Raw genomic sequence first — 25,622 nt, forward strand, 5'->3', positions numbered from 1 at the left:
CCAAAATCATGTGTTTTATTCCAACTGCCTGAACAGAGAATTGTTGCTTCCTTATCCTCAGTTTCCACATTTATAAAATGGGAACGATAACACCTAACCCACCTCACAGACTAGTGGGAAGATTAAATAATACCATTTAAGCTTGAGTCCTGGAGATGCTCCTTGAAAGTCACTTGTTTGAAAAAAAAAAAAGTGGGGCACCTGTGTGACTCAGTTGGTTAAGCATCTGCCTTAGGCTCAGGTCATAATCTTGGGGTCCTAGGATAGAGCCCCACATCAGAGTTCCCTGTTCTGCTTCTCCCTTTCCCCCTGCTCCTCTCCCTGCTTGTGCTCTCCCTCTCTCAAATAAATAAATGAAATCTTTTTTAAAAATAAAAATAAGTTAGGGACGCCTGGGTGGCTCGTGGTTGAGTGCCTCCCTTCTGCTCAGGGTGTGATCCTGGAGTCCCCCATATCAAGTCCCACATCAGGCTCCCTGCACAGAGCCGGCTTCTGTCTCTGCCTGTGTCTCTGCCTCTCTCTGTGTCTCTCATGAATAAATAAATAAAATCTTTAAAAAATAATAAATTAAAAAAATAAAAAATAAAAATAAATTAAAAAGAAAGAAAGAAAGTCACTTGTTTATTGGCGTTACTGCTATTATTAAATTGCTATTAAGGGGAGCAGGAGGGCAGCCTCGGTGGCTTAGTGGTTTAGCGCTGCCTTCAGCCCAGGGTGTGATCCTGGAGACCCAGGATGGAGTCCCATGTCAGGCTCCCAGCATGGAGTCAGCTTCTCCCTCTGCCTGTCTCTCTCTCTCTCTGTCTCTAATAAATAAATAAATAAATAAATAAATCAATAAATAAATAAATCTTTAAAAAGGGGGGGAGGCTGGGAGCAAGAACCCAGAATAGGCGGAGCCTTGACTTCTTGCCACCTTGTGATGTTGCCTCTTGCAGAGACTCCATAGGTTGTGGTAATCAAGGCTCACTTTGGTCGCCTCTGCTGTTCTGCGATGTGTCTTTCAGGACTGCACAGCCGCATCCTCCACCCTGCTTCTAGGCCCCAGAGTAGAGGTAGTTGTCCTCTCCCGCAGATTTCAGCAAACAGAGATGAACTGACCTGCGGGCAGAGGACGCATACCCTCTACTCTACCTCAGGGCAAAGGAAGAAATCAGAGCCCAGCAGTTTATTCCATCGAGAGCACCTAGTATGTGCCAGTCCTGCCTGGGCCCCAGGAGCATCGGGAGCAAGCCTAGACCCCGTCCTCAGGTCAGCAAAGGAGGGGTCAGAAGACAAGAAAACTGTGTGCTAATTATTACAAGACCGAAGTACAGAGAACTGTCCTAGTTAACGGGAAACCAGACAGGCCTAGGGGCCAGAGAAGGCACCCCAGGAGACCCATGCCCTTAGAGCTGGGCCTTAAAGAACTGCCAAGCGCTCTCCAGGTGCGCAGAGATTGCTAGGGCTCCCTGCCTGCAGGAGAGGAGACTGAACGCCAGCGTCGGTCTGCCCTGCCCGCCTCCCTTAGCCGGAGCAGACCGCACCGCCGGAGTCCGTAGGCGGAGCGCCCCAGCCGGGTGCCCCCCCACCGCCCCCCGCGCCCAGGGCGGGGCCTCGGCCCAGGTGCGCGGCGGCGGCGGCGGCGCTTCGCGGAGGCAGGAAGTGTGTCCCCAGCGGCGGCCCGTGCAGCGCTCCCGCGAGACGCTCACCTGCGCTCCAGGTGAGCGGCAAGGGGGGCGGGGGGAGGGGCCGAGCCGGAGGCGGCTCACCTGGCGGGACAGGTAAGCCCCGCGCGGGCCCGTGGGGGCGCGAAGCACGGCGACACTGGTGTGGAGAGACCCCCGAGGCTACACCTGGGCGGGGGAGGGTCCCGGGGCCGGTTCCGCGGGCGCCACCCTCCCACTTCCGGGGTGTGCGGGCCGGGCCGAGGAGCGGCCCGAGCGGGCGCCTGGGCTGGGCGGGCAGAGAGGGGGCCGCGGGCGCCCCCGGGGCTGCGCTGGCGGGCCGGGGCGGGGGGCAGCGTCGGGCCGGGGCGGGGGGCCGTGCACAGCCGGAGGAACGGTGTCGGGGCGGGCACGCGGCTGCGTCTGCCCCCGGGCGGGGGCCCCTGCAGCTGGAGAGGGTGGCGCCCGCCCCCAGGGCACTGCTGGCGTAGGGGCTGTGCTAATCGGAGGGGCAGTGCCGGGGTCTGGTCCTCCCTCGCCCCGGGAGTAGGTGCCCCCGGATGCCGGAGCCGCGGGCTGAGCCTTTGGGGCAGGAAATAGAGGGTGCGGGGATGCCGGGTGCGAGAGCCGAAGGCTCTTCCCCGAGCGGGCTGGGGTGCCCCTGTCGGCTGGGTGTGCAAGACTAGGCTGGGTACGGGGGTGGGGCCTGTCCTGGGGAACATCGGGAGGAGGGGGATGGTACAGAGACAGACCCCCGTGTGTGTGTGTGTGTGTGTGTGTGTGTGCTGCGTGTGCGTCTTCTCAGGGACTAGGGAAGGGGGAAGAGCATCTAGGGAAGTTTGGTGAGGACGGGCTTAGGACCTTCTGACTCTGGGGAAGATTCCCTGCAGTGACCTGGGGCGCCCAGCGTCCGAGCCCCTCCCACGTGCCAGGCACCGCACTAAGCAACCTGCAGGCAATATCTCATTTAAACCTTACGGTGACCCAGGATGATACTAATCTCTCCCCTTGTTAAAGTGGAGAAAACTGAGGCCAAGAGTTTTGCCCCGGGTCACAATAGGGTCAAAGGGTCCTCCCCTCACTTAACCAAGTGACCGGTGTTCCTAGGGTTTAAGGGGGGCGGTATGCAGCAACAGTTTGGGGAAGATAGAACCTGGAAAAAATGGACTGAGTTTGACTTCAGGAAGGTTTTGGACCTAGAGGGGTGGGGGAAACTGAAACAAGTTACTGTCCTTATCCTACCTAGGTCTTGGTCCCCACTTCCCTCTATCTCACCCACATTCCAGGTATGTGGCACAAAACAAAGTACATGGGCTCCGGAGTCTGGTAAACCACAGTACAAAATCCTGTTCCATCCCTTTCCAGCTGGGTGTCTCTGGGCAAGTCACTTCTGAGCTTCAGCTTCCCAATCTATAAAGTGGAGACAGAATACTTACAGAGCAATTGTGACTGTTGGGTAAAGTGAAAATCCTCCTGGGCCGGACCCGTTTCTGGCCCATTCACTACTGTTTCCCAGCATTTAGTACAGTGCTGGGCACATGATAGGTGCTCAGTAAACATTTGGTGGGTGAATTTAATGAATAGCAGCAAATCCTTAAGCCTTGGAGGCAGAGGAGTGACCCAGACCATCATCAGTAACCCCTTGATGTTTTTACAAACCCCAGGTACCCCAGAACTCAGTGTGGTTCAAACAGCGTAGAGGCACCCTGCCCTCCTCATCCAAGGCCTGAGCCTGGAAGACTTGGGGCTTCCTGTGTGGTCCATCCATGGGTATAGGCTTGTCCATGGGGCTGGCAGCTGGCCACTTTGCCCCCTTCCTCCCAAGTAATAGATGGAATGAGGTAGTGGGTTAGAATCTGGGCTAGGCTGCTTGGGTACAAATAAATGTGTGGCTTGAACAACATATTTAACCTATTTGGGCCTCTCAGTGTATGGTAATAATAACAACAATAATAATACCTACAAATAAAGTTGTGAAAATTGGTTTAATATATTCACAGCACACAAAACAATAACCAACTCATTCACTAGAATACAGACTCCTGAGGTTAGGGAGTTCTGTCTGTTTTACCACTTGTATCCACCAAATTTAGGATAGTGTCTAGCACTCAGTAGGCCCTCACTAAATATTTGTTAACTGAGTGAATGAACGAATGAATCCATACTCATTCCCACATTGCTCAAACCAAGGCAAAGGTTTTTAACCATGGGCTGTCTGGATCATGAGGGACTTTTTTTTTTTTTTTTAAGATTTTATTTATTTATTCATGAGAGACACAGGGAGAGAAAGGCAGAGACCTAGGCAGAGGGAGAAGCAGGCACCAGGTAGGGAGCCCGATGTAGGACTCGATCCCAGGACTACGGGATCATGGCCTGAGCCAAAGGCAGACAGTCAACCTTTGAGCCGCTCAGGTGTCCCCATGGGAGACTTTCAAGTCACCTATTGCAATCTCCTATTTCATCCCCCTCCCCCGAGCCTGCTGCTACCCCCATTCTGGTCAGCCTAGAGCCTAAGTCCTTTTTTTTTGTACCCAATGGTCCTGGTTCTACTCTGAGGTCACAAAGAACATGTCAGTCCCCTGAAGCACTTACTGTGCCCAGCCCTGTTCCCACAATGAGGTGGAAGGGAGTCAGACACAGCCCCTGCCCCTTAGGGTCATATAGGCTTATCTTCAGTTCAAGGCCAACCCAGCTGACAGAGCCCAGCAGAAAGCTATGAGGAGAGGTGTTCCCGTCTGACTTGGGGAGCTGGAGGGGCTTTGGAGAAGGAGTGCCGAATGAGGCCAGGGGGGTGGATTCCATAATTGTAAGAATAGAAACTTCCATATCCTCTTACCCAGACACCATGGCCGACATTCCTTCCCTCCTTCCCCTTCTCTTTTAAGACACATGCACCTTCTGATTTTCTTGGGAAACTTTTGAGATTAGCTTGCTGACATCATGCTCCTTTACCCCTAAATGCTTCAATGTGTACTTCCTGAGAATAGAACATTGTCTTATTTAACCACAGTAATCAAATTCAGAAAATTTAACACTGGCATAATACTATTAAATAATATACAGTCTCCTTTTAAATTTCACCATTTATCCACATCATCCAGTTTCCAATTTTTCCTCTTGATCCAGGATCCAGTCCAAGATCACACATTGCATTTATTTGTCATTCTCTTAAGCTGGGCTTGTCTGATGTCTCCTCATGATTACATTCAGGTTACACATTTTAGGCAGAAGCACTCCTTAAGTGATGTAATATCCTCTTGGTAGAGTGTCAGAGGCCCATGATGTCAGTTCATCCTATTATTGGTGACGTTAACTTCGATCATTTGATTACAGTGGAATCTGCCAGGTTTCTCCAGATTTGTTTAAATTTATTTATGATAGTCATACAGAGAGAGAGAGAGAGAAGCAGAGACACAGGCAGAGGGAGAAGCAGGCTCCATGCACCGAGAGCCCTGACGTGGGATTCGGTCCCAGGTCTCCAGGATCGCGCCCTGGGCCAAAGGCAGGCGCCATACCGCTGCGCCACCCAGGGATCCCCTTTCTCCAGATTTTTTAAGTTCTCCCTGGCTGCCTCAAGTAGAAGGGAATGGAAGAGGATGAAATAGGAGCCTTGACAATAACCTGGGTGAGAGATGATGGTGGCCCTGTTTAAAGAGGTGGCATTTATTTGTCCACAGAAACACTGTCTGTTAGAGCCAAAACTGGGACTCTAACACAGATATCCTGATGTCCACCACATCACCAGTTCTAGGACCCCAATGCCATTAAATCGAGGATAGAAAGATAAGGGATCAATGTTGCAGAAAATCCAGGTTAAAAAAAAAAAAAAGAAAAAAGAAATCCAGGTTATTCCTGGCAGACCCCTATATGTGATCAAGGACCTTCCACATATTGCTATATAATGTCCCCTGACTCCCTCAGGCATAGTTATTCACTCCCATAATGCCTCGTATATCCTACACGTTCTATCTCAGGAGCTTTTAAGCATCTGTTTTTCCTACAAAACCACTAGTGAGTCACAAAAACAGGATCCATAGTTTATTTGTCTTTGATTTTATGGTGCCTAACATGGGCCTAGGCTCAGTGATTATGGGATGAATGAAATCTTCGCTCTGAGCTTGCTTGCAACCAAGTCAGGAAAGGAAAGAAGGTGTATTTTGTGGCTTGGCTTTCTTGTCTAATCAAAGGAAGCAAAAGAGTGCTTGGCGTTAAATATTGCTAAGAGAGCAAAACCGATCCAAACTGAAACATTGACAGGGGAACTGTCACACTCCCATGTCTGACTTGAAGGAAGAGGGGAAGGCAAGGTAGTGATGGTCAGGTTCTGTAGAAAGTCACATGGAAAGGCATTTGTTGAGAACCTCAGAGACTCTGTTGAGTAGGCTCACCAACAGTGGGAATAAACTGGGGGAGACCATTCCCTGGAAAGTGGTATCTCAGGAGATTGTGATAAAATATACATTGCATAAAATTTACCATCTTAAGTTTTTTAGTACCATTTTAACCATACAGTTCTGTGGCATTAAACACATTCACATTGTTGTGTAATCATCACTACCATCCATCTCCAGAACTTTTTCATCTTCCCAAAGTGGAACTCTACCCATGAAACACTGACTTCCCATTTCCCCCTGCCTCCAGCCCCTAGCAACCACCATTTACTTTCTGTCTTAAGGATTTGACTATCCTAGATTTTTCATATAAGTGGGACCATACAACATGTGTCCTTCGTGTCAGGTTTATTTTACTTAGCATAATGTCTCAAAGCTCATCTATGTTATGGCAGATATCAGAATTTTATTCCTTTTAAGGACTGAATAATATACCATTATATGTATACATCATGTTTTCTTTATTCATTCATCTGCCAATGGACATTTGGGTTTTTTCCACCTTTTGCCTATTGCAAAATATATATATGCTACTGTGTTACCTTGGCATACAGATGTCTGTTTAAGTCCCTGTTTTCCATTCTTTTGGGTGTATATACCCAGATTTGGGATTGCTGGGCCATATGGCAGTCCTGTGTTTAATTTTTTGAGGAACTGCTGTACTGTTTGCCACAGCAGCTGCACCACTCTACAAGGGCTCCACTGTACCCACATCTCCAATGCCTGTCATTCTCTGGTTTTTCAGTAGCAGCCATCCTACCGCATCCCTGGGTGTGAGTCCCAGGGCATTTCTTTTTTCTTACAGGTTTTATTTATTTATTTATTTATTTATTTATTTATTTATTTATTCATGAGAGACATAGAGAGAAGTAGGCAGAGGGAGAAGTAGGTTCCCTGTGGGGAGCTTGATGTGGGACTCAATCCTAGGACTCCAGGATGACCCTGAGCTGAAGGCAGATGCTCAACCACTGAGCCACCCAGATGCCCCGAGAGATCTTTTTTAAGATTTATTTATTAATTTGAGAGGGCGAGGACGGGCAAAGGAAGACGGATAGAGAGAATCCCAAACTTTGCACTGAGCGCGGAGCTCAATGTGGGGCTGGATCTCACGACCCTGAGATCATGACCTGAGCCAAAATCAAGAGTCGGACACTTAACTGACTGAGCCACCCAGGCACCCTGTCCCGGGAAATTTTCACATGTAGGTTGGACCAGAGAGATAATTTCTTTGGGAGAGAGGGACAGTAGGTGAAGGTTCGTGGGCGTAACTGTGCCCTTGAACCTGACTCCTTCCTGGCCTCTCCTCTACAGGTGCCTGACTGCAACAAATCTTGCAATGAGCCATGCCCCGACCTGGACACCCCCGCCCATCATCTGGGCCCCCACGCTTGGGACCCTGGGAACAGCCGACAGAACTATGCCTGGAGACTTTTGATGAGCCGTCCCAACCTCCACCAAGCCGCCGCACCCGCAGGCCAGACCCCAAGGACCCTGGCCACCATGGGCCGGAGAGCCTTACCTTCATCTCCGGCTCTGCTGAGTCGGCTGCTGAGCCCCCAGCCTGTTGCCTGCTCTGGCGACCCTGGGTGTGGGACTGGTGCCGGGCTGCCCTCTGCTTCCGTCGCTGCCGGAGTTGCCTCCAGCGTTGTGGGGCGTGCATGCGGGGCTGCAGTCCCTGCTTGTCTGCTGGGGACTCCCCCGAGGGGGCTGCTGAAGCCAACTGGGCCAAAGAACACAATGGAGTGCCCCCCAGCCCCGACCGCGCACCTCCCAGCCGGCGGGATGGCCAACGGCTCAAGTCAACCATGGGTAGCAGTTTCAGCTACCCTGACGTCAAGCTCAAAGGCATCCCTGTATATCCCTACCGCAGCGCCACCTCCCCAGCCCCGGATGCGGACTCCTGCTGCAAGGAGCCACTGGCCGAGCCCCCACCCATGCGGCACAGCCTGCCTAGCACCCTTGCCAGCAGCCCCCGGGGCTCTGAAGAGTACTACTCCTTCCATGAGTCGGACCTGGACCTGCCCGAGATAGGAAGCGGCTCCATGTCCAGCCGAGAGATTGATGTGCTCATCTTCAAGAAGCTGACAGAGCTGTTCAGCGTACACCAGATAGACGAGCTGGCCAAGTGCACATCAGACACTGTGTTCCTGGAGAAGACCAGTAAGATCTCGGACCTTATCAGCAGCATCACCCAGGACTACCACCTGGATGAGCAGGACGCTGAGGGCCGCCTGGTTCGCGGCATCATTCGCATCAGTACCCGCAAGAGCCGAGCCCGCCCGCAGACCACAGAGGGGCGCTCCATGCGGGGTGCTGCCCCTGCTGCTGCCCCTGACAGTGGCCATGAGACCATGGTGGGCTCAGGGCTCAGCCAGGATGGTAGGTGGGGTTCCACACGGCTGAGGGGCAGAGTGGAGGAGACTCTGGCCAAGGGGGGCTGCAATGGGTTGTGGCCACAATGGGCCCACCCCTCAGCCAGTCCCTGCTCCCTGTTGTCTTTTTCCTCCCCTTTCTCAACCCCTCTGTGTCCCCTAAGAGGCCCCTCTGTCCCCTCGCTGTCACCTGCCAGAACTTGCAGGCCTAGCCCAGGAACCCATGTGAATTTGGACCTCTGCCCTGGCCTAACCAAAACCCCCACACCTGCCCACTATCACAGATGCACACATACACGCATGCGAGCACACTCACACACTCAAGTTGTGTCTTTGTTTTAAACATTGGTTCTCTAAGTTGGCCCAGGGGTAGGTGACCCTGCCCTCGTCAGGCAGGGAGCTAAAGTGGGGGGTTGGGCTAAAAGGATGTGATAATGACCACTGCCCCCTCCTGTTCCCTCCCTAGAGCTCACAGTGCAGATCTCCCAGGAGACTACTGCAGATGCCATCGCCAGGAAGCTGAGGCCTTATGGAGCTCCAGGTTTGGTCCTGACCTGAGAGTGCAGTGATGGGAGTGCCCCGGGGCTCCCCCCTCCCCCCTGCATGTCCCCTCTCCCAGAGGGTGGGTGGGGATGGGATCAGAAAGGGGCCAGAAGCCTGAGCAGCCACAGACCCCATCCTAAGCCCCCCAGTCACTGGGGACAGTGAAGAAGGCGGAGGCCATGTGCTAGCAATGAACAGGCACCGGATGTGCTTTCTACTGCTGCCTTCTTGGTCTCCATAAGCCCCCAGGAATGGTGTCATTACCCTTTTACAGACAGTAAGGCTGGGGCTCAGAGAGGTCAAGAAGCTGAGTGGGTCATCCAGCCAAGATTAGACTGACCAGGCTTGAGTCCCACTCTGTTCCTTCTCAGCAGGCTTCTCCCTGCCCATAGTACCTGGATGAGCTCCTTCCCCTTTCTGAGCCTGTTTCCTCTTCCCTTCCCCTTAGGATACCCAGCCAGCCATGATTCATCCTTCCAGGGTACAGACACAGACTCATCAGGAGCACCGCTGCTCCAGGTGTACTGCTAACCCCAACTGGGCCCAGGGAAGCAACCCCTTCTGGGAGAAGTACAGCCCACAGCATGAAGAGGGGAAGCAGGAGCCCTTTTGGAGGAAGCTGGGCCATTAAGACCAGAAGCAGTGGCCACCCTGGCTCCTCCCACCTCAGTTGACTGGTTCCTGAACCATGTGCATTTCACTGGGCCACGGTGCCCACATCACCCTGGTTCCCTTGCTGGCCTGACCCCTGACTGGGCCTGTTCCTTCCTGCTCGGTCTTCAGAAGCCCGAATCATGGAAAGCGAAGACTTACAGTTCCTTTCTGGGATTGAATCCCAGCTCTACCCCAATTACATGCACCCATAATCATACAAAGTTCCTCCTCCCCAGGATGAGGGTGGGGGGAAAGGTGATAGCTCACAGAAGCTTATCTTGAATGGATTGGGTTGGGGGCAGGCAGGGTCTGTCTGGAATTCTGTGGGCAGTGCCCACTCCACATTATGTTCTACTGGTTCTTGGCTGATGTTCTGTATACTAACACGACCACAGTTGCAAGTACAAAAGTAGTAGATGACTGCCTGGTCATCTCGGCTGTGATACTGCCCTTTCTGTCCAATCTGCTGGACTGATACACAGAGTGGGAGACAGGATAGAGTGCCCAGCCTGCCTTAGCGTTATGGGGTCAGTCAGAAGGCTAAAATGAGAGCAAGACTGCCCACCTATGAGGTTCACTGAGTTCCAGGTAAAGAGCCAGTTTCTGTAGTTTCTGTACCTGAGAAAGGTCTAATAAGTGGTTTCCATCACTGTTGAGAGGTTCTTCTAGGCAGGCCTACCAACTCCTGAAGGCTGGCCTGTTCCCAGCCATTCTTGCAGCTTCCCCAAATCCTTTGAGCTTGGTCAGCCCCCACCCAGCCTGACTTGAAGACCCATCCCCCTCTTCCCGGTTCTGACAAAACACTAGGGTCTACTGGAATCTTCATTACCTTCCCAACAACCCTGGAGTGGGCTCATTCTTTGATGGACCGTGAGGCTAGGGCTCTGAGGGGTCAAGAAACTTGGTCACACAGCTAGTAACTGGCTCTGGACCTGGAAGCTGGCCTCTTGGCAGTTTTGCCTCAAAGCTGGCAAGCTGACCTGCTTGGGGCAGAAGTGAGGTCTGTTTGGACACAAGCCTAACTGAGTTCAGAAGGATCCTACTTAGCCCTCCCTCCCACACAGGAGAGTGTCGTCAGCCTCTCCAGTGAGGACAGAGCAAGCCCACCAGCCCATCCTTGCCAGGATCCCCCTCCTTAGCCACTACCTCACCTAGAGCCCTCACAGCATCCTTCTATTGTCCTCATAGGCCCTTTCGGAAAATGACCAAACTACTTATCTAGCTCCCTACAGACACACAAGCCGGTCCCCTTAGGGGCTGTGACCATAGGCCCCAGTACCAGGGACAAACTGGCCCCTTTCCTGCAGCTCCGCCGTCCCATCCAAGGCCAGGCCTCTCCAAGACTGAGTGTGTCTACAGTGAGACACTGAGAGATGTAAATGGAATCAGGTCCAGCTGGTCTTAAGTTCTGCTGAGTCATGGGCCCCTTAAGAATCTGACGTTTATTCTGGTCCTATAACCAGAAAAACTCACCTATGCTCAGTCACAGAGACTAAAAGCCTTGTTTTAATTCTCCCTTTTAAGTAAAGAGAAACCGCTCCAGAGAGGTGTAAGGACTTGCTCCAGATCACATGGCAGGATCTGGGAGGGACTCCCAGCCCCCAGCAGGCACAGTGAGGCCTGCCCCCCACCCACCCTCCAGGAAAGGCCAGAGGGAAGAGGAGACACAGCTGGAGTAAATAGTTTTAATGTGTAACAGGAGGCCAACTGGGGAAGATAAGGCACCCCCCCACCAAGGCCCCAGCCCTTCTCCCATGATGCCCTGGGACCGGTGTGCCTGAGCGGGTCCCATGCCTGCCCCAGCCTTGAGGCCCCCAAGTCCCAGGGAAGGGTAGGAAAAGAAGGTGGACGGCTGGTGGCTCAGCCCCAAGAGTTCAGGGAGGCAGACACAGGAACTAGTTGAATTTGGCCTTGGAAAAATCCATCTCCGGATGCTGATCCATGAACCTGGGGAGCGAAAGTAAGAAGCTAAAACAGGCTGTCCCGTCCCGCACATGAGCCCCTTTCTCCCAGCTCCCCCACATCAGGTCTAATTTTCTTCAGAACCCTGAGCAACTTGGGAGCCAGGCCAGGCACTGGTAGCACCTCAGGGTCATCCCTTCCTACCCGGAGGTGGCTCTGCCCTCAAGATGACCTCAGAAAGTGACCAGAGTAGGCAAGCTCACACTATAAATCCATAAACCCGGCCACCTCATCCCGGAAGGGGCAGGGCAGCTCCTGTGTCCCGCTCCGTGACCCACTAAGTACTATCATCCAGGTCCAGGCCCAACACCTGCCTCCCCCAAACCCCCATCTCCGCATTGCTCACTTCTTCAGAATCTCCTGCTTTTTCTGCTCATCCGAGGTGGGCAGCCCCATGGACTTCTGCCTCTGGTCATACATCATCTTTTCCACCATGCTGCGGGTCTCACTGTCCAGGTCTGACAGCTGAGGGCAGGCAGTAACAGGAACAGCTGAAGCTCTGGGGCAATCCACACCCCACCCCACACCCTGACCAGCCAGGGCTCACCTTAGAGTTCTCAGGGTTGATCTTCTTGGTATTGATCTCAGGGTCACTGGACACCAAGCGGCTCCACCACTCCATCTTGTTGATCTGTGAAGGGGGGGGAAGGTAGCTCCCTCTGTACCCTAGGAATCACCCCTCCGCCTTTCCAGAACCCAACTCTCCTCCACAGCCTGCACCTGAGACCTGTGAAGACCTGTGTAGGGACCCAGGGTGCAGACGGGAGAGGTCTCTGCCCTCTGCAGTGGCTGGGGGAAACATGCTGACAGTTACAAATCAGTGTCATCAGGGCAAAAATAAGGTGCAGAGGGAGCTATGCGTCCAGGGAAGGGGGAGAGAGTAGAGTGGCAGCCGGGCCGGGCCTGAGGGACACTCAACACAGCTAATCAAAAGCATGGCAGGGCACCCTGGTTGGGAGGAACAGCAGACACAAGGGCACCGAGAGGTGAGGAAGAGGCAGGTAGGCTAGGACAGGCCTTAGGTTCCGGGGAAGCCTCCCTTGGACCAATGGCACTTTACAGACACCACGTTTATTTACTGGTGTCTTGTGTCCCATCGCTGCGGGAATGAGCAGAGGCTTTCTGAGGGTAATTCTCTACATTTTGTCCATTGCTCTTTCACCAGCACTTAGAAGAGTCTCTGGCATGTAGTAGGTTTTCAAGTTATTTGCTGAATTTAATGCACGTACAAACCTAACGTAAGGAAGATGCTTTGGTACCAAAGACTTTCAATTTTGATTCCATCCCTACCTAGAGGGAGAAGCCTGGCAAATCTCTGAGTTTCCCTTTTCCTGACTTTAAAACGGGACGGACCTACATTAAAACTCTTGTGCTGATTTCGTATGTCTACAAGGCCCCCAACAGGGTCCCTGAGTGAATGAGCAGAAACCCTCCCCTCCTTTCTCCAACAAGACGCAGACCCAAGAGGCCAGGCCGCTCACACCTTCTCCAGATGCACCGTCACCACCTTGCCGTCCTCAATGAGCCATGAGCTCTCCTCCACCTTCACCTCATTGTAGAGCTCCCCATCAATGACCGCCGGTTGTCCCTTGAGCCCCACCCGGAGGTGCCGCCGATGGATGTCCACCACCACATCCTTCCCCTTCAGCCGGAAGTTCACACGGAAGGGCAAGACCAGCTGCACGGGGCAGGAGAAGTCAGAAGGAGCCCCAGCCTGGCTCCCTAAGCTCCAAACCCTAGCCCTGGCCACTTACGTCCAGCTCCGACAAGGTCTGGGTCCAGCGGTAATTGGGCAGGTCCGCCCCGTTGCCAAGGTTGGGCTTTAGTTTCCCTTTGTCTTTCTCATCCTCCTCTTCCTCGTCCTCCTCAGCCTCCTGCTCACAGTTGGGGTGCTCAGCTACTTACCTGACAGACACAGACTGAACCCCACTGAGCCAGGCCCAGGGGCTGGCACTGGGCATACAGCCACAAGATGAAACAGACCTGGTCCCTGCCCACTCCATGGCCCACTGGGAGCCAAAGGTAAAAAATGGTTCTGATCTCTGGCTGAGAGGAACAGCATACCATGTGAAAAAAAAAAAAAAAAAAACAGCTGGGGAAAGTGATAGAGATGGACCCACAGAACCTAGCTAGGGACCCAAGCCATGGGACTCAGAAAGAAAGCTTAGCACAAAAACAAAAAGTCACAAGGTAGCCATGGGCACGGTTGTTTTAAAATAAAACCAGACTGCCAAATGGTCAATTTTCTTTTTCTGTATCTGTAGGGTTGATACCCGTGGTGTCAAACCAGAAACTTTGGAAAGCCAAATGAATGCTCCAAGGATGGTTTGGGAAGCTGGACTTGAGTCAGAGGGAAGAGCCCTGGGATCCCTGGGTGGCGCAGCGGTTTGGCGCCTGCCTTTGGCCCAGGGCGCGATCCTGGAGACCCGGGATCGAATCCCACGTCGGGCTCCCGGTGCATGGAGCCTGCTTCTCCCTCTGCCTATGTCTCTGCCTCTCTCTCTTTCTCTCTCTGTGACTATCATAAATAAATAAAAATTAAAAAAAAAAGAAATAGAACAGATGGACCAAAATTTAAAAAAAAAAAAAAAAAAAGAGGGAAGAGCCCTGATACATCCCCCAGATGTATCAGAGCAGCCCACGACAGAGGGCGAGGCTGGGCTTAGTGACCCCAGCCCACCTGAATGATACTTATCCAGGCACTGCCCTCTCTGGCTCTTGGGCTCTCCTGCCAAGACTTTAAGGCCAGGGTTTTTTTTTTTTTCAAACCTGGTCTTGTGGTCCAATGTCTATGAGTGGGATCTTGAAGTGTGGGAAGGACCCCCAAAGCTGAGGGAGAAGGCATAAGGGAAGGCATTCCAGAGATAGAGAAAGGCTAGAAGGTCCCTGGAAGTTCCCAAGTCCTGACTAGTCTCAGGCACTCCCAGTCCATCTCACCTGCTTCCCTGGTGAGCCAAGGCTGCCATTCTTGAGCTGAGCTTCATGATTCTCTGCGTCCTTTTTCTGTGGCAAAGGGCACAGCAGTTGGAAAGAGTATCCTCATTGCCAGTGCCGATGGGGATGGGGACAGGGCTGGGGGAGCCCACTCTTACCTGGTCAATCTCTAGCTGCAGCCGCTCTGCCTCCTCATCAGTCAGCTCCTTGATCTGGGGCCCAGAGGTCTCTGATTTGGCCTCTTTGGCCAGCCTGGCTGCCCTCTCGGCCTTCTCCCGCCGCTCAGTCTCCTGCCGAGCTCTCTTCTCCCGTCGGGCCTTCTGTGCCAGCTGGTTATGGTGGTTGAAGGTCTGTGTGATGAGCTGGGGAAGGGAGAGAAGGCGATGAGGCACTGGAGCAGTGGCCAGTGTCCCAAGGCCTAGAGTCCCACCTCCATGTGCTAGGGTACCTGGGCAAGGCACTGTACTCAGAACCTCAGTTCCTCACTATAAAACGGGGATCACACTGTACACACGTATCTCAAAGCTATGATGAGAATACCTGCAAAGTACCTGGAGGGATAAACAGTGGCTACTTAAAAAAAAATAACCTATTGACAAAAAACACGGGACAGTGAAGTCGGACAAGCTGAGTTCTAACCCAGGCTATTACATATGAGCTATTATATTTTTGGCAAAGGACTTAACCTGTAAGAGCTTCAGATTCCTCATCTGTGAAGATGAATCCCTATAACCTCATAGGGTTGTGGTGCTCGGAGTCCTTCCCTACAGAGCAGGGCTGTTAGAAGCCAAACTCCAGCCTCCGCCTGAGAGCACAGGCCCACACTGCCCAGCTCCTGACTGATCTCTTACCCACCTGTACCCATCTCCAGGATGGCAGGCCCAGCCCTGCAGCACTCAGCACTGCACCCAGGACTGCCATGGTAGCAGGGAGTCAGAAATAGCTTTCTTGAGGGAGGAGCTTAGGTTCCTCCTCTCCTCAGCCTACAGGCCAACAATGTCAAGTCCCTCCTCTCCTACTATCTCCCCAGGATGCTTCCAACCTGCATCCTGCTCCCTGCTGCCCAATATAATAAATATATAGTAATACTACTGCCACTGTCACTATCTGGCTGTGTGGCCTTGGACAAGTGAACAACTTTGACACTTTTTAAGCCCTATTTTCCCACCTGTAATGAGGATTGAACATGACACTTACCAAGAAGCTGGCACAGTCCCTGCCATATCACAGCCACATACTAAGTGTTAGCTGCCCAACATCCCTTGCCTGGTTGAGGCTAAACCAGTGTCAGCTGATCGGGCGAGGGGACAAGCACATTCTCTGCTATAAAAAATGCAGTGGGAGAGACGGCTCACCTGTTTATACCAACAGGTCTCCAAATGTGGTACCCCATACCTACAGCACCAGCATCACCCAGAATTTGCTAGAAATCCTAAACTTTGGCCCTGCTTCAGACTTACTGCATCAGACATTCTGGGTAGGGCTCAGCAGCATATATATATGTGTGTGTGTATATATATATATATATACACACACATATATATATATTTTTTTTTTTAAAGACTTTTTTTATTTGGAGAGAGAGAGCATCTGTGTGCGAGCAGAGGGAGGGGGGCAGAGGAAGAATCCTGAAGCAGACTCCCTGCTGAGAATGAAGCCCAACACAGGGGGCTGAGATCCTGACCTGAGCTGATATCAACAGTCAGCCAGGTCACGTAACTCTCTAAACCACCCCAGTGCCCCAGCAATCTGTATTTCTTTTTAAAGATTTTATTTATTTATTCATGAGAGACACATAAAGAGAGAGGCAGAGACATAGGTAGAGAGAGAAGCGGGCTCCATGCAGGAAGCCCGATGTGGGACTTAATCTCGGGACTCCAGGATCACGCTCTGGGCCAAAGGCAGATGCTCAACCACTGAGCCACCCAGGCGTCCCAATCTGTATTTTTAACAAGCCCTCCTGCCCAAGTCTCAAGCAGACATGAGAGTCACACCTAGACTAGAGTTCCCGGACTATTCCTTGTTCCTATGTGACCCTGAGGTCATCACTCTGTGCTTCTATTTCATTATTTTCAAAAGCAATCTTGCATAAGCTGTTCTTTGCCTAGAATGTCCTTGTCCCTACTCCCAGGTCACCCGGCAATCTCCCACTTCATCCTCTAGGACTAGTTCCAATGTCTCCAGAACATCATCTCTTCACCTTCAGTAGGCTCAGGAATACATCCAACACAGAAAGCCCAACCATGTCAGCCCACACACCTGGAAGAGGCCTTGCAGAGCACTCAGCACATGATCAGTGGTCAATCAGATGGTCAATACCATCTTCCAAACATCTCTGAGCCACAGCTGGAGGGAGGAAAGGGTCTGCAAGAGCTGAGACCTAGGTGGGGCTCAGGGTCACCAAAGTCACGAATGGACTCCTAGATGTAGGTTCTGGTAAATGTTCCCTGGCTTCTTATCCATTTGATGTCAATTCTTCCTGCTACCTCGGAACTCCCCACCTCATGCCACACTGTGGTAATTCCATACTTTGCAAGGCTGAACGGCGCCCAAAGCATCTCCCAAACCAAACGAGTTAACAAAATGGGGTACATATGAAAAATAAGTGGGTCACCCGCAGGCCATTCTGCTATCAATAGAATCAGTCATGAGACAATTACGCCAGTAGATGCTGTTCCACCACAGGGCCTTGGTCCCAAATCCCTAATCAGGAAGACCTTGAACTCAAGCCATTTGCCAACCAGTGGCCAAGGGGAGGCGGGAGCAGGGCCCTCCCTCTTCCCAGGTCCAGTGAATCATGTTACATCCCATTTGTCCTGTTCCTTCCTAGCTCCTGGAGGTTAGCTGAGGGCAGAGCTGAACCACCAGGCACAACCAAGGGCCAATCAGAGCAGCCTCTGACCCCTCCTCCCAATCTCCTCCTCCCAGCTTTACCTAGGCCCAGACCCAGGCAGAGACCCCTGGTGGTGTATAGCCTACTCAGTGGTGTCAACTGGCAGGCTGTCAGAGAGCCAAGCATCTGTCACTGGACACCTCTTTAGGAACCACAGCCCAGCAGAGTGGGGAAAGGATAAGGACAGTTGGGCTAGTTCTAGAAGACAGGTCTCAGACTGTTAAATGGGCATACCTGAACACACAGGTTTTCCCTGACCTAGGCCGGATGATCAGGGAGTAAAGAGTGGTCCCCATCAGCCTTGCCAGGAGAGACACTGAGAGATATTTAACCTGAATATGGCAGGGGCTGGGATGGGGCAGTGTAACCCAAAACATCTGAAAGAGAGAACACACACTCCTGTTCTAGAACTTCATATAAATGAAATCATTCAATGAGTGCTCTTTTTTTTTTTTTTTTTTTTAATGATAGTCACAGAGAGAGAGAGAGAAAATGAGAGAGGCAGAGACACAGGCAGAGGGAGAAGCAGGCTCCATGCACCCGGAGCCCGACGTGGGATTTGATCCTGGGTCTCCAGGATCGCGCCCTGGGCCAAAGGCAGGCGCCAAACCCCTGTGCCACCCAGGGATCCCCTCAATGAGTGCTCTTATGTGTGTGTCTTCCTTTAAAAGGCTGAACAATAGGGGATCCCTGGGTGGCTCAGCGGTTTAGCGCCTGCCTTTGGTCCAGGGTGCGATCCTGGAGTCCCGGGATCGAGTACCGTGTCAGGCTCCTGGCATGGAACCTGCTTCTCCCTCTGCCTGTGTCTCTGCCTCTCTCTCTTCTCTCTGTGACTATCATGAGTAAATAAATAAATAATCTTAAAAAAAAAAAAGGCTGAATAATATTCCTTTAGATCCATTATACATATATACGACACTATTTACTCATCCATCGATGGATGCTTGGATTGCTTCCATCTTTTGGCTCTGTGCATAATGCTGCTATAACATGGATGTACAAATCTCTCAAGAACCTGCTTTCAAATCTTTTGGGTATGTACCTAAAAGCAGGACTGCTGGACCATACAGTAGTTCTATTTTTAATTTTTGATGAAGTGCCATGCTGTTTCCTACAGCAGCTGCACCATTTTATATTCCCATCAACAATGCACAAACGTGCCAATTTATCCGCACCCTTGCCAACACTTAGGAGTTTCCTGGTTTTTTACAGAAACCATCCTAATGGGTGTGAGGTGATATTTCAGCATGCTTTTATTTGTATTTCTCTGATTAATGATGTTGAGCATCTTTTATAATAAAAGATTTTTAAAGAGCCACAATAATTCACTTTTACCAGAAATATCTGAAGATTAATTACCCTTTTCTCCACAGCCCTGTTAAGAATTGGTTTCGGGGCGGGGGGGGTTCTATTTGTCACTTTGGCAGGAAAAAAGGGGCATCTCACTGTTTATTTCTCCTAGATTTCCTTGATTACTAGTCAAATTGGAGATCTTTTCAAATTTCTTTGGATCTGCTCTTGGAATGGCCTATTTTTCTGTTTATCCTTTTCTTGTCAATTTACAAGAGTTCCTGCATATTGAATCAGTCATTAAATTTTCTGTCCTCTGCACTGAACATTTTTTCCAAATCTATGGTTTTCCAATGAACTCTGTATGTCTCTTTTGTCAGACCCACAAAATCTTTAACGTTTAAAGAGGTAAAAAGCTACTTTTTCCCTTATGGCCTCCAGGTTTCTTTCCTTTTTTTTTTTTTTTTTAAAGATTTTATTTATTCATTCATGGGAGACAGAGAGGCAGAGACATAGGCAGAGGGAGATGCAGGCTCCCCATGGGGGGCCTGATGCAGGACCCAATCTCAGAACCCTGGGATTATGACCTGAGCCAAAGGCAGAATTCAACCACTGAGCTACCCGGTGCCCCAGCTTCCACGTTTGTAATCTTGCAAAGCCTCCTCCACACAAGATCATACGGTTTCCTAGCTTTCCTTACTAGACCCTTCTTGGTCTGCAATTTATTTTTACATATGAATAAAACAGATGGTATACTTTTGGTTCTTTATAGAAAAACAAAAAAAACAGCCAGTTGTAGCAGCAACGACTTAATCATCTTTTGGGTACGGAACTGAATTACTCTAGCATATTCTGAATTCTCCTGTGTTAGACTTTTTCTGGGTTCTCTATTCTGTTTCACTGTTCCATTTGTCTCTTCCTATGTCAATAACACTGATTTGATCATATGGCTTTCCTCAAATCCACAATCCTTTATCCATAATTCCTAGCCTCAAAAGCTATAAAAAAAATATAAAAGTGTTTTTGGACTTAGAAGTTTGTGACACGAAGGTATTATAGTCTTCATATCTCCCACTTGGTAAGAATATTGATATACATTTCTCTACAGAAATACTAATGCTTCTTTACAGGATGCTGCTCCTAACTCATGGAGCATACATTACATACATTACTCCACTGTTAAACTACTGTAAGTATAGTATATGTAACTATATCACCTCCTAAAATCCAAAGAATTCTAAATCCCCAAACACATCTGGCCCCAAGAGGTTCAAAAAAGGAGGGGGATCCCTGGGTGGCTCAGCAGTTTAGCGCCTGCCTTTGGCCCAGGGCGCGATCCTGGAGTCCTGGGATTAAGTCCCACGTCGGGCTCCTGGCATGGAGCCTGATTCTCCCTCCTCCTGTGTCTCTGCCTCTCTCTCTCTCTCTCTCTATCATAAATAAATAAATAAATCTTAAAAAAAAAAAAAAAAGGATCATGAACTTGTGGCTCAGTTGGTTGGGTGTCTGACTCTTGACTGCAGCTCAGGTCACGATCTTGGAGTTGTGGGGCTGAGCCTCACATTGGGCTCCCCACTCAGGAGGGAGTTTGCTTCTCTCTCTTTTTTTTTTAAGATTTATTTATTTATTCATTCAGAGAGAGCGAGAGAGAGGCAGAGACACAGGTAGAGGGAGAAGCAGGCTCCATGCAGGAAGACCAATGCGGGACTCGATCCCGGGTCTCCAGGATCACAACCCGGGCTGCAGGCGGCCCCAAACCGCTGCACCATCGGGGCTGCCCGGAGTTTGCTTCTCTACCTCTTTCTCTGTCCCTCCCCTCATGGACTCTCTAAAATAAATCAATAAATCTTAAAAAAAAAAAAAAAAAAGGACGATGAACTTGTATTCTCAAACGCCACCCACTTCATCTACATGACTTCTTTTTATCCTCCCAATAGCCCTGTAAGGTAATGATTAAGACTTCTTTACAGGTAAGAAAAAGTGAGGCTCAGAGAAAAAAGGATTCACCCAATGCCACACAGTTGTCAAGGAAGGGATGGGGAACTGGGATTCCAACTCATATCTGCCTGACTCCGGAGCCCATGCTCCTAACTAGTGCACTTGAAAATGCTGTATGTGGTGGCCTGTACACAGTAGGCACTCAATATAAAAGTTATTGTGCTACAAACGGAAACCAGGTAGGAAAGCTGGATATGTTTCTGCCAGCCCAAGGGTCTGATCAACCACCTGGGAAAGAGCTTTGTTTCTATGAAACAAAGAACCAAGGAGCATGACAAGGTCTAAGACGGACCAGCAGACATCCAATATGTGGTGGTTTTATCACCCCACACTTGTAAGATACCACTTCCTTTTTTTAAAGATTTTATTGATTGATTGATAGGTGGGGGGAGGAGTAGAGGGAGAGAGACCATGTCAAGCAGATTCCTGGCTAAGCACAGAACTCAATATGGGGCTCAATCTCACAACCCGAGCCAAATCCAAGAGTCAGACACTTAACCAACTGAGCTGCCCAGGCACCCCAATACCACTTCCTCATATCACTCAACACTCTCTTCGTCCAGCTCTTACTCATCCTTCATACTTCGAGCACCAATGTCTCACAAAGTCTCCCTTGAGCCCTCAGCATAGGTTAGTCTCCATTTAATGCTTCCAGGACTTCTCCCTAACACCCATGACTTCACTTTTTAGGGGATGGGGGCAGGGTGCTACACTGTGAGATCCAAGTACACAAAGACCATTTCTGTATTCACCTCTTTATTCTAAAGGGTCTGGCTTAATACCTACCAAACAAAGCATTAGGTGTTCAATAAATATTCATTGAGTGAATGAATAAATGACTACTATTATGCAGTCTGGCCCAAAGAAAAACAAAAGGTGCTGGTGCTGGGATGCCTGGGTGGTTCAGTGGTTGAGAGTCTGCCTTCAGCTTCAGGCATGGTCCCGGAGTCCCAGGATCGAGTCTTGCATCAGGCTCCCCACAGGGAGCCAGCTTCTCCCTCTGCCTGTGTCTCTCTCTGCCTGTGTCTCTCTCTGCCTCTGTGTCTCTCATGAACAAATAAAATCTTAAAAAAAAAAAAAAAAAGAGGTGCTGGTACTAACACAGGAAGAATATCTGAGCCAGAAGTGGCCTACAGGTAATTCTACCTTCTTCCATTTTGCAGACATGTAGATTGAAAGGACCAGAGAACTAGTGGGAAATCAACAAAGCCATACAGCTTAGCCAAGATCTCGGGACTCTCCATGTCCCGGCTAGTGTGTCTATGACAGAGTAGCCTCAGATCATTAAGATCCAGTATAGAGCACTCCAGTTTGTCAGACCCCTGAAGCCACAGAAAGCGGTTTGCAAAACTCCTTCTTGTTACTATGTCTCTTTAGGTAAAAACAAACATTATGGTCCTAAAAATATTTGTTCAGTGAGGTAACATTTTCATGACTTACCATTTTCATGACTTACCAATCTTCAAAAATATAATTAAAACCTAACGAATCAAAAGGAAGTTCAAGGTCTCAGAGCCTGTAGCACAAAACGCAATCCCCAAATCTATGAACTTTGGGTCACAGTATCTGGGAAGACTGGGATTAAATGGTTTTAAGTTTTCCTGTATTTCCACTCTCAATTTCCACTCTCATCTCCAGCTAGGTAATTAGATAAAACTTCCTCAATGGAAAAGGAACCAGGAAGCATGGTGTCGGGCAGAAGGTAGTTTGACAACAGACTCTGGTTTGAACCCTGGTTCTTCTACAATTCAGCTCAAGATCTTATACAAAATCCTACTCCCTGAGTGGCACAGTTGGTTAAGTATCCACTCTTGGTTTCAGCTCAGGTTGTGATCTCAGGGTTGTGAGATCAAACCTGGCGTCAAGCTCCACATTCTGCTCAAGACTCCCTTTCCCTCTACCCTTCCTACCCAGCTCATGTGCATGCATGAATGCACATGCTCTCGCCCTCTCTCGCTCTCTCAAATAATAAAGCTTAAAAAAAAAAAAGGACTTTGGACAAAGTGCCAAACACCCCTTGAGCCAATTTCATTTGCAAAATGGGAATAGTAACACCTGGCCTTCTCAAGCTGCTAAAGGATCACAGGAAATAGGAGTAGATAAAGTACCTGGCAAGGAGAGGGGCTTCAATACATGACAGCTTGCTTCCTTTCCCTGACTCTTTACCCTTGGCATTTTACTTTTACTGAAGGTTGTTATAATGCCAAAGGAAGATTACATGTGCTTTCCTTATGAAGAAACAGGTTCCAAAGGGACAGCAGGCCCCAACACTCACCTTCTCTGCCATCCCCTCTTCTCCTCCAACAAAAAAATCTGTTTTGCGTCGAAGGAAGCTGAAGAAAGTGTTCACAAGCTGGAAAACAGAGAAGACTGAAGCTGTGGAGATGCCCCCAGGGAGCCCTCAGCTGCCCAGAAACCAGATCCTAGTCCAGGAGGGAGTCAGAAACTTGGTAGTTTCCTCCTAAGCCTCTCATTGGACAAGACAGGCTCCCCAGCAGGCTCTACTTTAGTCACCTCCACTAGGAGGCCTAACCTAACCTGATTTAGGTGGCCAGAAAGGCAGATTTCCATCTCCTGTGTATGTGTGCCTGTGTTTCACATTCCTTGTGGCTCTAGAAACAGCCTAAAGATACAGAACACTCCTCTGCAACCAGGGCTTAAAACACCTAGGCCCAGCTTTCCTTCCAGACAGTGAAAAGTCCATCCAGACTGGCAATGGCTGAGTTACTAGGGCAGAGCCAGAAAGAGGGGAGCCACTTCAAAGGTTAAAACCAACTAACTCTGGCTGGTACAGTAAAGTATCCAAGTGGTTAATTAAGCACATGGGTTTGATTATCAGACTGATAATATATTAGCTGTCACCTTAGGGAAGTTTCTTAACTCTAAAAGAGAAATAGCAGCCAGCCTATTTCTAGGGATCTTGTGAGAATTAAATGAGATAATGGAGGTGAGGGCCTTAGCAATGTCTGGCCCAGAGCAAGAGACCTCCTGCCAGAGTGAACGATTCACACATAGGTACCATGAACTGTGGCTTATTCTGTCTACATCCCCAAAGCCTGGCATCAGATCTGGCTCAGTGTATATGCTCAGTAAATCTTCTGCTGAATGAAATGATCTAGTGGTGTTCTAGAGTTAGCATATACAAGCCCTTTTACTTGCCCAAATGAGTGGTTCTAACTCTGATGCTAGACTTTATCTTCATGGTTTGAGTTTCTACTTCTAGATAATTTTTTGATTCATTCAAAAATGAACTCACTCCGAATCCTATTTGGGATCAACAATTTAGGAGGATGGGAGAGGGAAACTTTACACAAAAGCAAAGTAGTAACTCTTCCCACCTCAAAGGGCTTGAGAGTCCTTGGTCTCCACCGGTGCCCAGCTAAAAGAATGGGAATGGAAAGCTCAAAGAAAACTTGCTCCCAGTGAGACACAGAACCAGCACACTGGCCTAAGGAATCTGGTCCTAATTCAGGAACCTGCTGGGTGATCTGAGGCAAGTTCCTTCAGTTTCTCTTCAGAATTAGAGTTTTGGAACTGATCCTGATAGGCTTTTCTACTTCTAACTTTCCATGGTTTTGGTCCAAAACACCAACTCCAGCATCTATACCAGTACGTCTTTGTGTTATGTGTGGTCAGTACGCATGAACTGTGCTTTTGAAAGGGCCTTTCCAAGCTCCATCAGGGCAAGGATAGACTTCTGCTCACATATACACCCAGGACCCAATCCGGTGAGCATCTGACACACATCACTCAACAAATATTTGTTGAATGAACAAACCTGCTTATTGTGAATTCCTTACTGTCCTTTACTTCAAGACACTACTCTCCTCACTACTCAGAAGAGACTTGTGGCTGCCTCAAAGACAAAAGGAACTGAGGCTTGCTGATATGGAAAGGCCCCTTACTGGTAGGTGGTGGAGATAAATGGTGAACCCAGGCTTCCTATTCCCCATTCTAGGCCTGAAAGGACCACGTGTTAACATCACTCCGCCCCGCCCCACCCCCGCACCCCCCCACAAGCATTCGTCAGCTCGGTCCAGGTCTTGGTAGATGCAAATGCCAAAGTCTGGGATGGTTCATCCTAAGAACTGCTCTTCGGGGGCGGCCATCAGTAGGGATACGAGGCCGGAAGCATGTGTGAGAGCGGGGGGGACGGGATAAGGGGGGCGCTGCGGGTTTTCCAGGGCCGCGTTCGGAGACGCAGGAGTTGCTAAGACAGGAACTCCTGAGTGGCGCCGGGGGGCCCAGCACAGAAACGACTGAGGCCTTAAGGGCGGCGGGGAGGCCAGACCGGAAGCTGGGGGCGCGCGGAGATGGAGGCGGATCCCAGGAACCCGCGAGGCCCAGAGGTGGATCTCGGCCCCCGAGGGTAGGGAAGCGGAGGGAGCGTGCCAGCGCCGCGCGGGCGGGCGAGCGCCGTAGGAGCAGGCCAGGCCGACGCCGCGCGGGCCGTTACCTCCTGCACGCCGCCCTCGTGCTGCTGCGCCATGGCCAGCAACATGCCGTCGAACCGCTCCTCCTCCTGCTCTCCGCCCATCGCGCCGGCCTCTCGCCACACTCCGAGGGCCCAGCTCCGCGCTCGCGTCCCGCGTTCTCCCGGCTCCTTAGAGTCGCGTCCGGCCCAACCGCTCCAGCCGTCCGCCTTCCGCAGCGGAGCCGGAAACACGCACGCGCCGCGCGGCCGGTCCCGCCCTCCCGCCCTCTCTTCCCGCCTCCCTCCTGGCCCGCGACCATTGACCGCGCGGCAAACAGCCCGCGTCTCCCACGATTGGTCCGCCCGCTGAGCCAATCGACGGACCCGTTCAGGAAGCGGTGGGCGGAGCTAAGGGATCCGGAGTTTGGCGTGAGTTGCTATGGTCACCAGATGCTTTGGAGCCTTCCAGAAAACCCTGAGCTACAAATCTGGCGGGTTCGAAGTTAAAAAGGGACAAACTCTGCG

General features: G+C 50.5%; 2 protein-coding genes across 4 annotated transcripts; one reads left to right on the forward strand and one right to left on the reverse strand.

Moving 5' to 3' along the window:
- Positions 1–1,558: 1,558 nt before the first annotated feature.
- Positions 1,559–14,866, forward strand: KDF1 (keratinocyte differentiation factor 1). 3 transcript variants are annotated; one of them, XR_007404402.1, is made up of 5 exons: positions 1,644–1,763; positions 7,349–8,416; positions 8,876–8,950; positions 9,401–13,590; positions 13,833–14,866. XR_007404402.1 is itself a non-coding variant. In XM_025447046.3 (4 exons), exons 2-4 carry the CDS (start codon positions 7,381–7,383, stop codon positions 9,481–9,483), a joined length of 1,194 nt encoding a protein of 397 aa, XP_025302831.1. In that variant the 5' UTR covers positions 1,559–1,702; positions 7,349–7,380; the 3' UTR covers positions 9,484–14,866. The 3 variants fall into 3 exon arrangements, 2 of the variants coding, with proteins under 2 accessions (XP_025302831.1, XP_025302830.1); XM_025447046.3 differs by having other exon boundaries at positions 1,559–1,702; positions 9,401–14,866; XM_025447045.3 differs by having other exon boundaries at positions 9,401–14,866.
- NUDC (nuclear distribution C, dynein complex regulator) lies at positions 11,278–25,354 on the reverse strand. The gene is made up of 9 exons (XM_025447047.3): positions 25,140–25,354; positions 22,959–23,036; positions 14,661–14,864; positions 14,506–14,571; positions 13,323–13,442; positions 13,052–13,246; positions 12,116–12,199; positions 11,915–12,033; positions 11,278–11,553 (listed from the first exon to the last, which is right to left on the reverse strand). Exons 1-9 carry the CDS (start codon positions 25,218–25,220, stop codon positions 11,502–11,504), a joined length of 999 nt encoding a protein of 332 aa, XP_025302832.1. The 5' UTR covers positions 25,221–25,354; the 3' UTR covers positions 11,278–11,501.
- Between the last annotated feature and the right edge of the window lie 268 nt (positions 25,355–25,622).

This window comes from Canis lupus, chromosome 2, assembly GCF_003254725.2.
Source record: "Canis lupus dingo isolate Sandy chromosome 2, ASM325472v2, whole genome shotgun sequence".
Lineage (NCBI taxonomy): Eukaryota > Metazoa > Chordata > Mammalia > Carnivora > Canidae > Canis > Canis lupus.

Bases quoted from the DNA above. Each gene is read 5' to 3' on its own strand.
- NUDC (XM_025447047.3), bottom strand. From the start codon at position 25,220: ATGGGCGGAGAGCAGGAGGAGGAGCGGTTCGACGGCATGTTGCTGGCC. The intron at 14,865-22,958 runs GTGAGTGTTGGG...TCCCTTCCCCAG, and splicing joins AAGAGGGGATGGCAGAGAAG to CTCATCACACAGACCTTCAA. The intron at 14,572-14,660 runs GTAAGAGTGGGC...CCTTTGCCACAG, and splicing joins TGCAGCTAGAGATTGACCAG to AAAAAGGACGCAGAGAATCA.
- KDF1 (XM_025447046.3), top strand. From the start codon at position 7,381: ATGCCCCGACCTGGACACCCCCGCCCATCATCTGGGCCCCCACGCTTG. The intron at 8,417-8,875 runs GTAGGTGGGGTT...TTCCCTCCCTAG, and splicing joins CTCAGGGCTCAGCCAGGATG to AGCTCACAGTGCAGATCTCC. The intron at 8,951-9,400 runs GTTTGGTCCTGA...CCTTCCCCTTAG, and splicing joins GAGGCCTTATGGAGCTCCAG to GATACCCAGCCAGCCATGAT.